Source organism: Notamacropus eugenii, chromosome 6 (assembly GCF_028372415.1).
Source record: "Notamacropus eugenii isolate mMacEug1 chromosome 6, mMacEug1.pri_v2, whole genome shotgun sequence".
Classification (NCBI taxonomy): Eukaryota; Metazoa; Chordata; class Mammalia; order Diprotodontia; family Macropodidae; genus Notamacropus; species Notamacropus eugenii.
The window spans coordinates 23,311,432-23,326,792 of NC_092877.1; the positions used below are offsets into that span (position 1 = coordinate 23,311,432).

The 15,361-nt window shown below is 37.4% G+C and overlaps 1 protein-coding gene and 1 long non-coding RNA gene across 6 annotated transcripts in view; one reads left to right on the forward strand and one right to left on the reverse strand.

The window, feature by feature from the left end:
- Positions 1 to 15,361, forward strand: part of KIF18A (kinesin family member 18A) — a 109,765-nt gene that overhangs the window by 31,592 nt on the left and 62,812 nt on the right. For all 5 annotated transcript variants that reach the window (XR_011969275.1, XR_011969276.1, XM_072619280.1 and 2 more), the window contains exons 9-11: positions 260 to 334; positions 539 to 651; positions 9,557 to 9,719. Coding sequence is in view for 3 of the 5 variants with exons in the window: in XM_072619280.1 (XP_072475381.1) it covers positions 260 to 334; positions 539 to 651; positions 9,557 to 9,719 (351 nt within the window). In the remaining 2 variants the exon portion in view is untranslated. The remainder of the gene's footprint in view (positions 1 to 259; positions 335 to 538; positions 652 to 9,556; positions 9,720 to 15,361) is intronic.
- On the reverse strand, positions 4,020 to 9,059 carry LOC140510543 (uncharacterized). Its single transcript, XR_011969274.1, has 3 exons — positions 8,287 to 9,059; positions 7,963 to 8,018; positions 4,020 to 6,855 (listed from the first exon to the last, which is right to left on the reverse strand). It is a non-coding gene; the product is annotated as an uncharacterized lncRNA (long non-coding RNA).

Genomic DNA, 15,361 nt, shown 5'->3' on the forward strand with positions numbered 1-15,361 from the left:
TACTGCCATCTTCCCAAAATCAAATATGCATCTGTGAATTTTTCAAGTGATATGAATACATCTTTAGGTCCCATATTTATTCCTTTCCCAGTGGCTTTCCTTTGAGAGAAGGCTTTAGCAGCACATTTCTTAAGAAGCCTATTTAAAAGGTTTTAGCTTATTTGTCCCTTTTCGTGGACTGAATAAGGCAAGATAATGGCACAGCCTTGATGAGGTCTGCATAACTCTTGTTAATATTATCCATTTCATCTTTTAACAGTTGAAGAGTAACGTTGTTAGTCTGGATAATCACATAACACAATATGTCAAGATTTGTAATGAGCAAAAGAAAGAGGTACGTGTCAGGCACGCATCGCTCTTATCATTCAACTATTTGCCATACTAATAATTGTCTCCTCCTTTTAACTAGTTCTTTGGTTCATTCACTCACATCTTGCTTATAATTCTGCTACAATTTGTCACAGTTGAAATATTCCAGTGTTTTGAGGAGTCACACGACTGCTTTTGTGTTTCAACTGAAGTTTTCTCTCTTATTTAGATTATGATGTTAAAAGAAAAACTGAAAGCCTATGAGGAACAGAAAATCATCACTCATGAAAGTAGTAAAGGAATCCTCAAGCTTTCCAGCCAGGAGGAAACAGAAATACAAAGGTAGGCTTATTGAAGCATTGGAGGTCTCATTTGTGGATTTTGTTGAGAATTTTTTATTCATTTTTGTTTATTTATACTTTAATTCTTTGTGACGGTATAGTTTTTAATACCCACATCATCTGTTCATATTATAGAAATTATCTGGTAATAGGAGAGTAATCCATAAGCTATCAATTTACTATAGTTGAAACTATTCCAGGAGCCAAAATACCTGCTTTATTTTAAAATTTCTCAGTTGTCCTTAGCCTTTCTACTAGAAACACATGCTTGTTTGGCTTTTCTGCACTATTTTTATAAACTTTCATTTAATTGTTTCTGTTATTTAACTTCATTATGCTTTATTGAATTAGCTTGCTTATGAACCATGACATTTGATCTTTTTGCCTCTTCTTTAATTGGGTACCATAGTTTTCTCCATAGCTAAGACCTAAGTTCAAATATAGTCTTAGTCATGTTCAAGTAATTGATTTTTCATTGATGACCAATGGTAAAAATCTTGAAAAATAGTGTGATTTGTGAGTATGATGTAGTGGGAAAAAACTGCCTTTAGAGTAAAGAGAGACAGGCTTTGAATCCTGTTTCCAAAACTTAATATCTCTGTGACCTTGGGCAAGTCAGTCAACAAGTGGTTATTAAGTGCCTACTGTGTGCCAGGCACTGGTCGCTTAGTGTCTGAACAGTAGCTTTCTCATCTGTAAAATGCAGAAAATGATACTTGAACTCTCTGCTGTGTAGGGTTGTTTGGGACTTAAGTGCTGAGTGCTTTGTAATCCTTAAATTATTTTATAAATATCAGCTGCTGTCATGTGGAAAGATAATAGAAGAAACTAACAAAAATAAAATGTGAATCATTTTTTTTCTGAACTTTGTTTTTAAAAGCATCACCAAACAGATTCAAATTCATAGAATAATTTTATTTTTATTATTTAATTTTTTTAAAAAATATCCTTTTTACTGTCTCCCTCCTCATCCCACATTAGAGAAGACCATCATTTGACACAGATTTATAAATGTATTTAAAATCATACTATTTGTCAGTTTTTTCTCTCGAGCTGGGTAGCATCTTTCTTCATAGGTCCTTTATATTTGATTTGAATATTTATAACACTCAGAATAACTTGGTCTTTCACAATTACAGAAAATTTTTTAAAAGATTATACGTGAAATTACAGATTTAAGTTATTTGCTCCTTACTGAAAATTTGTTAATATTCATTTTAACTTTAACAAGTCAGTAACAAAATAATTCTTCATTTTTTCTGACTTTTTTTTTCCATGTTTTTCCCCTGGATTTTGTAATTATGAAGTAGTAATGATTGTGTTTTACTATTTGAGTTTTGTTTTCTTCCATGAGCATCATTTCATGTCATGCTGTATTTATGTACTTCATATTTTATATTTCTGATAGAGCAGGAACATTCTGATGTCACAAATTGTTCCTCCTTTTTCCCCATTGCTGGGTACAGCAGTCCTGTCCAAGTTATTACTATTAAAGATCCTGTTAGGAATATTTTTGTGCTACTGGGTCTCTTTTTTTCTGTTAATAACATTCTGAAAGTATATTCCTAGTACTGAAATTACTGGATCAAAAGATGAAAACTTGTCTAGCTCTTGTGCTTTCCGGAGGACTTGCACTGATTCCCAACCTTATCAGCAGTGTAGCAGTGTACCTGTTTTTCTTGCAGCCCCATACTGTTGATTTTTATCATCTTTAGCCGTCTTGGCCACTTGAAGGGATGTGTAAGCCTGAGTTCTTTTATGGACTTTCTCTAATAGAGTTTGAACAGGCTGTTCAGTGGTTTTTGATGATTGCATTTATAGTTTATTGAACTGCTTGCTCGTTCATTTCCTTGGACCATTTCTTTGGGGAGTTGATCCTCAAATTTGTCAGTTCCTTCTCAGTTTTGAACGTCAGTACTTTTATTAGAAATATTTACATCAAAGATTTATCTGCCCCCCAAGCAGTTTCTTCCGTTTTCAATCTGGATGCATTGCTTTTTGTTTTGCAAAAGGTTGTTATATATAAAGTAACCAATTTATTTTCTGTAATTTCTTCTATTTTTAAATATCTTTTTGATTTTCCACATCGACACAGTTGTGATTGCTTATTGAATTAAATCTTTTATTTTGCTCTGCCCTTTTCTCTTTTTTAAAAATAGGCTCTTTTTATTATGTTTTTCTTCTTTGCTTAATTCCACATTGAAATCTAGAATGGTTGTTTTATTTCAGAGCTCTCCCAACAGTGTATCAGTGTGTTGTCTTCCCACAACACCTCTAGCATTGACTATCCCACCCGCTTTTCCTCATCTTTGCCAGCTTTCATAATGTTAGCTGGAACCTGAGCTGTTTTACTCTTTCCATCTCTCTTGTCATTGATTCATTTGTAACAGGCAATTCTTATTTTGAAAACTATCATATCATTTGACCACTTACGTGTTGGGAAGTGACTGAGCCTCAAATACTGGTGTCACTTCTCTGTAATGTTGGATATACCAATATTTGATGCAAATAATTTTCCCAGTCTGGTGTTTTGTTTTATAATTCTATCTACATTGATTTGATTCACACAAACTCTTTTTAACCATTGTACATGTTATATACTCTATTGTTTCTTGTTTGGTTAAGAAATTTCCTCCTTTCCGTAGTTGTAAAGTATACCTGATGTCATCTTCTTGTCATCCATTTTAATCTCTTGTGTAACGTATTGATCTAATCCTGATTCCTGCCAAATGTCCTCTCATTTTACCAGAAGTCCTTGTCAAACACTAACTTATCCCACGAATTTGTATTGTTGGCTTGGTAGAACCCTGTGCCACTGTTCTTTGATTGTTTACTGCCAGATAGCATGCTCCATTGATCACTGGTTTTTAACCAGTAGCAAACAGGTTTGATTTCTCCTGTTTTACAATGCAATTTCAGCACTCATGAGCTGTGCTCTCTTTATTAGAAATTTTCTCATTGTTTGCCTTGGGATTCTAGACCTTTTTCTTCCAAATGAATTTTATTATCTTTTTTTGTACTAAATGTATCACCGTAGCAGTTTAGGAGAGCACTAAATCTGCAAAGTCGTCCAGGTAGTGTTGGCATGGGCTGATTTGGAACAGTGTGTGCCTCTCCAGTTCTTTCCTTTGTTTTTGTTGTTGTTTCCTAAGAATGTTTTGTTGTTGTATTATAAGTCTTGTATGTGTCTTGGGGGATTGTTATTGAGTCATATACAACTCTTTGTGACTTTCTTTGGGGTTTTCTTGGCAATGATACCGGAGCGGTTTGCCATTTCCTTCTCCAGCTCATTTTACAGATAAGGAGACTTGCCCAGGTCACAAAGCTAATAAGTGTGTAAGGTTGGATTAGAACTTATATCGTCCTGACTCTAGACCTGGCAGTCTATTCACAATGCTGCCCAGCTGCCCATCCATAGGCTTTACTGGACTTCTAACAAGTGTAACACATGCATACACACATACACACACACACACACACATATACACACACAGATATTTGGTTCATTTTGTAGCTGTTTTTGAATGTTTTCAAAGGTTTTTTTTTCCTGCTTCTTTGGAAATAATTATCAATGTTCATTAGTGAGATTAGTCCATAGTTCTCTTACTGTTTTGTCTCTCACTAGCTTTGATGTCATGACCATATATGACCCCCAAAAAAAGAGTTGGCTGCATATGTGCTATACTAGCTTTTATAGCATACATGCTAGCAGTTCTTTATGTGTTTGATAGAAATCATTTTTATATCCATCTGACAGATTATTTTTTTTTGTATGCTATAACTTGCTCAGTGTCCTTCTGAAATTTGTTTGAAATCTCTTTTTCTTGGAAATTTTTATTTGATTTTATATTTCTTAGAAACTTGTGAACTTCCTTTAGATTCTCAGTTTTAGTGACATAGAATTCTTCGGATACTCATGTCTGCTTTTTTATTTCTTCTCTGTTGCTGATTTACCTTGTTTGGTAATTACATTTTCTTCTCCCTTTTTCTTGGTCATTGATCTTTAGCATTAATCTTTTCAAAAATCCAGCTTTTAATTTTGGTTTATTCCTACATACTTTTTATTATAAATTTCTTCTGTTTCTCTATTTTGCTCATACAGATTCTTAAGGCAGCTTGGTGATAGTAACAGTCCCACTTCAGATATATGCCAGCTGTCACACAGTCATATAACTTTTAACTTTCAATCTGTAAAATGAGGATGATGATAATACCAACTGCCAGGGTTGTTGTGAGAGTCTGTTAAGACCGTAGCCTAAAATGATCAGGGTCTCTCATTGCATCCTGGGCCAGCTCCAGTCGTCCCGATGAATATCAGGCCACTGGACCCAGATGGCTCAGGAGAAGAAAGTGAGGTTGGTGACCTTACACAGCCCTCCCTCACTCAAAACAAAGCCAACTGCAAGTCATGTCATCATCTTTGGCGTCATGGTCCTCTTCCAGAATGAAGGACAAACACAACAACCACCTGTGAGGATCAAATGAGATAACAGACAGTGATCACTATATCAGTGGTAGACATTTTCACCAGGGACTGCTTTTACATTTCCCATGAGCCTCAGTGTGCTCTCTGGTGTTGTCATTATCTTTGACACCATAAAACCATTTGCCTCTCTGCCATTCCATACATGGTTGTGTCCTTGTTTTCTCATTGTCTAAGATTCCTTTGTGCATATGGCCTTCTTGATGTCATTTGTATAATCCATCATTCCAGAGGAGTAAAACAGTTCCTGCTCCGTAGAAGCTCCTGTTTTACTAGGGACAAGCGCCACCATAGGAGGTTTCAGCTTCCAAGGTGCCCCGGTTTTTTAGCAGCAAAGCAGATGGCGCTCCAACTCCTTAATCCACTTCCATTAACAGAACCTTATTGGCGGCTGGAAGTAGGACCGCGCCTCTGGCAGGTAGCTGGTCCCAAGGCTCTTGGACTTTTCATTGGCCAGCAATTGATGTTGGTGGTGACAGGAAAGTATCCCATGTAGCTGATTGCTGTATATTCACCTCTGGTTTCTTTTGAAGGAATATTTAGTTTGCTTCCCCCAAATATTTAGTTATTGCCATTGAGTTTTGTAAAATAGGTTATCTTGGGATGCTATCAGATATTCTTTGCTCTTTGGAATATCCTATTCGGATTTTAATGTGACTTGTTCTAATGAAGGAATAATTCCCTGCTCTGCTGATTTGTTTCTTCCTGGATTCTGAAGGGCTTTTTCCTTTCTGTTTGTGAAATTTGAGGTGAGAGTGGTCGTGATCCTTTTAGCCCGCCTCTCACTTGGCGGTCTGCCCAGGATCTCCTTTCATCTTGTAGCTTCACAGCGATGGTGTTAATCTTCTTTTTGTGTTTTGTTGGTGCAGCTACTCAAGGCAGCTGGATGAGTTAGTGCATAGAGAAGGACACTTCCTGTCTTCACCTGGCATGTCCAAATGATTTTTCTCTTCCTCTTCTTAAAAAAAAGTAATTTTGATTTTGTTCAGTACAGCCCTACCATTGTTTTGTTACTCCGCTATGGTGATTATAGGATTGCCCATTTATTTTAGTATTTATCATAATAGAACTACTCAGAATCTTTGCTCTCATTCTTTTGTTCTATTAAAAGCTGTCTCACTATTGACCCTGCTATACAAAAAGTATTCAACTCAGGAATTTTAAAATAAATATCTTTTGTCTTTGTAAAGACTATTTCATTTTTCTGACAAGCAGATTTGGAAATTTTCCTTTATATCTTAATGTTCAATATATACCATATGCTTGCTTCTCTTATTTCTAATTTTTATAGAAAGCTCGTATGCAATTCAAATTATTTTTGGTATATAATGTTTTTCTTTACTCCTGCTGGTGAAAATATTCTCCTTGTCATTGAATTCTTGGAGCTTAACGGTGATTCACTTCAAATATTTATTTGTTGAGTCTGACTAAACTGAGTTTTAAGTTCACCTTTTGTAACATACTCTGAATTCTGTTGATTTGCAGTCTTTCCCTGAGCTTCATTACTTCTGGGAAATGTCCTTATACCAATCCCTGAAATCAAGCCATCAGATTATTTCCTTTAGCTTATTGGAAGTCTTGTCATTCTGATGTTTTGTCTCCTTGCAATTTCTTCTGTGTCTGTCATTCTTTTCTCTGTACACTCCAGTTCATTTTCTAGATGTAAAGTCTTTTGCACATGGTTTTTTGCTGCTTCTGCTGTTTTCACCACTTTCTCCAAATCTGTATTTTAAAAAATATTTTTCATAAATAAATATTTATAAATAAATAATTATTTTTAAAATAACTTTTTATTAATATTTTTTATATTGCTTCAGTTTTCCAATGTATTTCTTTCTTCCTTTTCCCCCAGATTGGTTAGTATTTTACCATGTCTTCAAATGATAATAGTTTCATTTCTGGCTTTTTGATCTCTTTTAAAATTTTATTATGTTTTTTTCGTTGTCTAGATTCTTATTTATTTCTTTGCTTTACTAATTCGGGCTAATCTCCATTTGAGGAGATCATTTTATGTGTGTTAATGTTGCTTTTAAAAGGAATTTGACGATTTGGCAAAAGTATTTGTTTCCCACAAGAAATTATTCCGTTAGAATTCAGTATTTTATGTACTAACAAAATTATGTACTGGCAGCTAGGTGGTACAAAGACCAAATTCTAATCTGGCCGCAGACAGTTAGCATCTGTATGACCCTGGGTAAGTCACTTAACTTCTGTCTGCCTCACTTTACTACGCTGTAACATGTGGTGGTTGTAGCACCTGCTTCCCAGGGGTTGTTGTGAGTCTCAAATGAAGTAACATCTCTGAAGTGCTTGGCACAGCACCCGGCACATGGCAGATGCTTGATAAATACTTGCTCCCTTCTCTCCCTCCAAAGATACAGATTGCAGCCCCTTCCCTGACATAGCAGGAGGATGACATGAACGGCTTTAGTCAGACCTCTCATGCTCCCCCTTCTTGAGTGGAGTTGAGCTGCTCTTTGAATGGCAGGCCGATGAACCATTCTGCTGTCTGAGCTGCGCTGACTTGGCAGGACCCTCTAGATTAATGCTTCTTAAACTGTCAAGGGTCAAAAAAAATTTGGCAGTTGCAAAGGTTTCTGAATGTGCAACCACCAAAAATAAATTAAGTCAAACCCAAAATGAAACCTGGGTGTTTCTAGCAGTGCTTGCTCCTGTTACCTCATGAAACTTTGCTGCAGCCTTAGTTCTGAACACAAGGCATGTACATTTTGTGCTGTGTACACCGTTAGACTACGCTAATGAAAGCTGCCAAAACACAGAAAGGGGTAGGGAGTGGAAAAAGTTTAAGAAGCTGGATCTAGAACTTACCATCCACTGCTGGGATTGCCTCCATGGATGTATCCACAGACTTCACAGTTATAGTCCTTGAAGAAATAACAAATATTGTCACTTTTTAAAGAAGTTCCTGGGGAGGGGGGTGGGGAAAGAGGTGTTTTTGTTGCTAAGTTCCTTCTCTTTTGTCTTCCCTTTCCTCCTACATGAATCCAACCCAAGAGTAGACCATAAACTTACAAAGATTGACTGGAGTTCTAGCCAAGTCTCTTATTCTCGGATAAAATGTTGCATGGAAATAAGCCACTGTCTTGTGGGTGAAACCTAGAGAAAATTCATCCATTTCATTTACTGGCATACCTCTTGTTGTGACATCATCCAGTAAAGCTTCAGTGTCTTCTCTATCTTGCTCCGTTAATTATTTATCATCAGTTTGACAAAACAGCAGTGAAGTCAGCATGCTGTGGTTTGTGTTCATTCCCAGCAGATCTTCATTGAGAACTGTTGGTTCATGGCCTCAGTGTTTTTACGTACAACTATATTTCTGAATCTTGCCACAGGACACTTGTTTTAAAAACGGGCACCCTCCAGTCCAAAGTCTTTTTTTAAACATCTTTCTCTTTAAAATTCTCTTCTTAAATGGTTGTGCCTGTGCATAACTGTTTACATTATTACTGTAGCTGGAGCCTGACTCTTTTGTGACCTAAAGCACAGATTTTATTTTTAAACAATTAGAACATTTTTGAGGCTTGTTCTTTGCTGACCCTGGAAGAATATGAAAATGCAGGTTCATTTCAGGATTTCTCTAGGAGTCCTAACCTGCTTCAGTGCTTTAGACATCAGTGGGAAGTTTACATCAACCAAGTCCTCTTTGGATGTCTGGAAGAGGGTGGGCTTTGAATTGATGGGCTGTGGTAGGTTACTGGGCCCCTGACGAAGTGGACTTGTATCTCTGGAGAGCTAGATTGTTGAGGATACCCCACCAACTAGTCTCCTTCCTTGCTGCATTGCAAGGGCTAAAGTAAAAAACAGGCAGGCTGGAAAAAATGTGTTATTTAGGGATTCTTACCACTGCTTACTCCTTATTTCTGTATTAGAGGCACATTAGGAGTGTGTGTGTGTGTGTGTGTGTGTGTGTGTGTGTGTGTGTGTGTGTGTGTGTGTGTGTGTAGTGTTCCTGCTACATATCTGATTGAAGATTGGAGTTGCTAGAAGAATTTCAAGGAGGATGTCCCATCCCTTTTTTTTTCTTTTACAAGCATAAATATGTGATGTGCCCAGTCTATCCCATTGCATAACATCCTTCAAAATAATTGTTAAAAGATGTTGCCTTAAGAAAGTACCTCTGGATTCCTAATAGCTGAGATGAGACTATATTATTAACTTTGAGAAAGACAGTTTTACTTGGCATTGCTTTAAAATTTAGTTAAGTGAAAATCTTACCAGTTTTGCCTTCCTTGGAGCACATTTTTCATTCTAGAAGTACATGTATTAGGAGTCGGGACCTAGACTAATGGGCACAATTCATTGGGATTGTATGGTACCATTTTTGTGTGTGCTGTTCTCCATGTGAATCCCTTCATTTTCTTGTACATTATTAATATGCATTGTGAAATATTGTTTTTGGTAGATTTCGAGGGATTTTAAATTGTTTGTTCCGGAACCGTGAAGAAATCAGACAAGAGTATCTGAATTTGGAGATGCTGATTAAGGAAAATGAACTAAAAACATTCTACCAGCAGCAGTACCACAAACAAATAAAAATGATGTGCTCTGAAGAGAAAGTCGAAAAGGTAGTTGGGCCTTTTACAACTCTGTACTATAACTGTGTTAGCCCTACGGGGTTTTTCCTGGCTTAGCTGCACAATTGCTAAGGGCAGCATCGTTTTTATGCATCAAAACTTGCTGTCTGTTCCCTACTCTAGTTAGAAAAGATCCTCATTTTTTTTAAGTGAGATCTTTTAAAATAAATCTGACATTGTCGTCTGTAAAATTAGGAATTAATCAGAATTTGCAGAAAGCAAAATGAAAATCGTGAGAGGGTCTGTTTTGTAGTAATTGCATTTTAGTAACGTCCTAACAATGAGGCTGTGCCGCAAGAGTATCTGAGTTCAAGTCCTGTCTTTGATGCCTGTGAGAACCCATGGGCAATCATTTCATGGCCCAGAGCTGTAGACAAGAAAAGAAGTGACAAACTACTACCAGTCTGTACCAGTGAGAGGAGTTTCCGACCCCAGTGAAGCCAGGTTTTTGTTTTCCCTTCCTACTTCCTTTGTCTCTTCCCCCTGCTCCCTCACCAGATGTACCCAGTCAGTATATTTATTACTCATTTTGTATTAGAGGGTCTTTAAAATGAAAAAAAGCTGGACTTGAAGACAATAAAACAATGCCTTTTGTTTTAGACCTCTAGGAAATTCTCTGTTTAAACATTTTGAACATATTTTGTCTATATTTTTGACAACTTGATATTTCCCAACTGACATAGGTTTGAAATAACTAATATTTAATTTTTTGTTGTATAGGTCTTTCCTGTCAGTGGTGAAATGGAAATCTCAAGTAGGCCTTTGATATATTTCAAAGACTTATACTTTTTATAATGTTGTCTAGTCTCTTCTGTGTAGTAATTCTGAATGCATATAATAGTAAATCTCATCTCCTCCTCAACCTAGTATAGAATGGCTGTTAACCGCATGTCAGTCATGAATGCCCAGGCTTCTGGGTCATTTTTCTCCCAAAGGCAAGAAAGTAGATCCTAGAAGTTGATCCTTATCCCTGTGTAACTCAGCTTTTAAGTGCCTTCTTTAATCACTGTCCACAGATATGTTATTTCCTATTATTTACCCAAACACTGTGTTAACACATTAGAGGAAGTGTGGAAACCTGTGTTACTGCCCCTGTTTTTCAGGAGGCAAAAGGTATTTAAGCATTCGAGAGGTTACATTAGAGCTATTTCTTGAAAGAAGGGGTTTTCAGTATCGTTTGCAGAAATGAAGCATTGGGAAGATGTCAGTAATATTCTCGACTAGATCAGTTTAGCTGGACTGGACTGCTCTGGTAGAGAACCACTAAGACATTTGGAAAGATTGTGTTGGGTTTGGGCAGCCACACTGAGCCCTGTGATCCAAGAGAGTTAAAGAGGGGTTGCTGGGCCTGCCGCAGGTCAGGACTACTAACGAGCTATTGTTGCATAAGGAAATCACAGGATTTACTTAGAGGACACTATCAGAGTGGAGTTACTATTAATAATTATATTTTTAATAAAACTGTCATTTTTAGAAACTCAATAAAACCAGCTCTCCATTTCCTTTAATCCTATATTTGTCTACTTAGTCAACATCTACTTTATGCTGTTTTTCTAGTAAGTTCTGAACTTTCCTGAAGGAAACTGGCTCCTGGAATCTTGTTTCAGGATTTGTCACCTACATCAGACTAAGTTTTCAAGTGTCAGAAACCTGTGGAGAATGTAGAAAACTACATATTTACATCCTCTGTATCTGTGGACAGCGATTAAAGACGGCACTTAAAAACTGAATTACACAGGGATAAGGATCAGACTCTACGATCCACTTTCTTGTCTTTGGGAGAAGAATGACCTGGAAGCCATTCTGTACTAGGTTAAGGAGGAGATGAGGCTTGCTATTATATACACTGTCATATTTTTTATTTTGTTAAATATTTCTCAGTTATATACCCTGATTTGAGCTACACTTCGGATTGTTGCAGGCCTCATGCACCCCGTGGACTGAATGTTTGACACCTATGCTCTAGTCTATTAATCTTTTGGGGAACTGACTCTTCCCCAGGCTGCTAGCTCTCCCTCCCAAATTGGTGCTGTTTTCAAATTTGATAAGTGTACCATCTTTCCTTTGCCCAAGTCACTGATAAAAATCTTAAATAGCATGGTGTCAAGCATTTCATTGGCACTGATTCATTAATTACTACCCTTTGAGCCTGGCCTTTCAATTAGTTCTCAGCCCATCTATTTGTTTTATCAACTAGTCCACATTTACCCATCTTTTCCAAAAGCATAGTAAGGAGTTATTTTTCAAATACTTTGCTTAAATCCAGATATCCATAGCATTCCCTTCATCTGCTAGTTTAGTAATCCTGTCAAAAAATGAAATAAGGTTAGTCTCACTGTTCTTGATGAAACTGCCATGCCAGACCTTTGTGATCACTGCTTTCTCCTCTGGATGTTTGCTAACCCTCTTCTTAGTGATTCATTCTAGAGTTTTTCCAATAATTGGAATTAGGCTCACTGATCTGCATTTTACCAAGTCTGTTCTCTTTCTCTTTTTGAAAATTTGGACATTTGCCCTTCTCCAATATTACAATGCTTCTTTTTTCCCTTGATCTTTTAAATATTACTGACTTAATTACTGACTCCGCTTAGTAGTCACACATATTCAATTCCCAAGAATGTAGTTAATCTGGACTAAACTCTGTTATTCCTGATCCCATGTTCAATACCATCTACTATGCCTCAGTGCCTCTCTTTAATATTCCCACCTTACCTGACTCTGCCTCACCTCCCTGACCTTGACTAAATCTCATCTCACTCTGTTCTGTCCCTTTGAGAAAACCGAACTCTACAGGTCATAATAATACCGTAGAGCCTGACTGTGACAACTGAATGTCTCTCTCTGCATTGAGATTCATCTAGCGCTGAGAAATAGCACTGACTTTGGAGTAGATGACATGTATTAAGTCACTACATGTGAATTTTGGCGATTCCTCATTTTTCCCCGTCTCAGATTCCTCAGCTCTAAAATCAGGTAGTTGGACTAAGGAATTTCTAAGGACCTTTTCAAATACACATCCTAGTGTTCTAGAACTCATTCAGTTGTTCTACAGTCTGACCCTCCTTCCCTCACATACCCAAGGGAATAGAGGTCTTGCTCGTTTCCCTGGTCCTTGGCATATATTCTTTGTTTCTGAATTTCCTTATCCAGCCACCTAACTGCAGATTTAGTTGCTGTTTGTTTTTCAGTAACTGCTTCTTGAACCAAGTCTGAAAATTTATTCCTACCTATAGTCAGTTGTCACCTCAGAGTCACCTATGAGATCTGATGCTCAGTCTACCTAAAGAAGGTAGACATCTTGTTCTCAGAGTACCATTAGGGTCCCCTAATAAGATCCTCTAATGATAAAACCAAAGGGCAAGTCTAATCTATTTGGGGTCTGGGTCAAATATTATAAATCAGAGTCAAGAACTAGGTGCAGGCATGAATCAGAAGCTAATCCTTAAATAGAGTCAAACCTACTTTTTTTTTTTTTAATCCTTTATAGGATCTCTGTAGTCAGTCTGTCAGCTAGCATTTATTAAGCATCTGATACGTTCCAGATATTGTGCTAAGGATACTCAAAAAAAGACCAAGAAAAAAAGACAACTCAAAACCTGTCCTTGGTCTCTGAAAGCTCACAATCTAATGGGGAAAACAACATGCAGACAACTTTATACAAACAAGATACATACAGGATAAATTGAAGGTTGTCTCAGAGGGAAGCCTCAGAGATTTAGGAGGAATGGGAAAAGTTTGTTGCAGAAAGTGGGACTGCAGTTGAGACCAGAAGGAAACCAGGGAAGTTAGGAAGGAGAGTGTCCCAGGCTTGGGGCCAGGCAGGAGAGATGCCAGAAGTCAAGAAGTTTGTGTGTGTGTGTATCCTTGTAGCTTTATCAGGTTATTCTAAGCAAGGCCAAGGAAGAAGAGAAATGCAGACTGAGAAAATGCTGTGAAACTTGAAGGAGACCCAAAGCTAGGAGGGAATGAATATAGGGTAAATGATAAAATCAGGACCCAGAACGATTTCAGGGAGATAGAATTACAAGCAAAATCTAAAGAGATCACTATGAATTCTTGCACATTTCCAAAAATAATTCATTACAGGATAGAAGAACTATATCTAAGAACAATATGTGCTAGCATGAGTGGATTGCATTCTCCAAATGAGTGAGCTCCGTGGTGTGGCAGCCCCAAGAAAGACGGTTTAGACTGTCTTTCTTGGTTATGATCCCATTGAAGAACAGGGGCCACTGTGTTATTTCAGTTTTGTGTTGCTCACACCAGTGTAGCGCAGCTTTGTGCAGAATTGACAATACATTGTCGGATTGGGCTAAACTAATAGAAATATAGTGTTCAGAAGAAGAGAGATGGTAGTCCCAACTCTATTCAGACGTAATCAGATCCCATGTGAAAAAATATGTTCTGCTCTGGACGCTGAGTTTAAGAAGAACCTTTTTAACAGCTGGAGGGTGTTTCAGAGTGGAGTGACCACAGAATAAAGCCTGAATCAATAAGAGTTCATTAAGTGCTTGTCATGTGCCAGACACCATGATACAAAGAGAAAAATAATACTGTCCCTGCCCGGAAAAGAGCTGCCATTTTACTGGAGTCGGTGATCTATTTTACTATCATGGAATCAGAAACTGTTTGAAGGAAGTAGCAATATTTAGCTTCAAGAAGAAAAGACTTGGGTTCTGGCTCCTTCTTTGTTGCTATATGTTGTGTGAGAGCACCTGAAACCTGACAAGGGGATCAAGAGCCTTGAGTTCCTGCCTCATGCGTAGTATGTGGAGGAACTGTGGGTATATTGTGTCAGGGGAGTGGAGGGTTAGAGAGATTGGGGGAGAGGGGGTTCTTAAAAGATGTCTTCAAGTATTTGAAGCCCTGTCACATGAAAGAGGAAGAACGTTTATTCCACTTGGTACCAAAGGGGCTGAATTAGCAACAACAGATGAAAGTCACAGAGCCTTTGTGCAAGAAAATCTTCCAAACAATTAGAAAAGTAGTATTGGCTACTAAAGGAAGACATGGGATCCCCTTCTTGGAAGTCTTTGAGAAAAGGCTGTATAACCACATGTCATGGAGAGCGTAGAATAGATTCTTGTTCAGGAACAATTTGGATCAGGGGCTCTCTGAGATGTCTTCCCACTCTAAGGTTCTGATGATATTAATTAGGTAAATAATTATAGCCTTCAGATTCCTCACCTCTAAAAGTGACAGGGTGAGCTAAAGAATGATAATTTGCAAGGTCCTTCATACAGTAATATTTCAAGGTTAAAAATCATGCCTGTACCCCACGTGTTAACTAACGTATCACTGTAAGTGGTGGACTCTTGTCCCTAGAAGTAATTCAGACAGTCTGAATGACTGATAGCTTCTTGGAGGCATCATGGAGAATATTTATCAGATATGGTGGGGGGTAGGAGGGAATCATATTTGTTGATTCGTGGTAAGATTTATGTTTGTCTCAGTGTCATATAAGGTGATTTAAGCACCATAGAGAGAACCTGAAAGGTGCTTTCATTTTTTCAGCCTAATAAATGTATTTTAGTAGAAATAATTTCAATCTTTAATTTAGCCATTGTGTTTCTTAAAGCCATAAACTCTTTATGTGAAATTTTATAAAAGTGATTCAATTTCCTGTTTTCCTG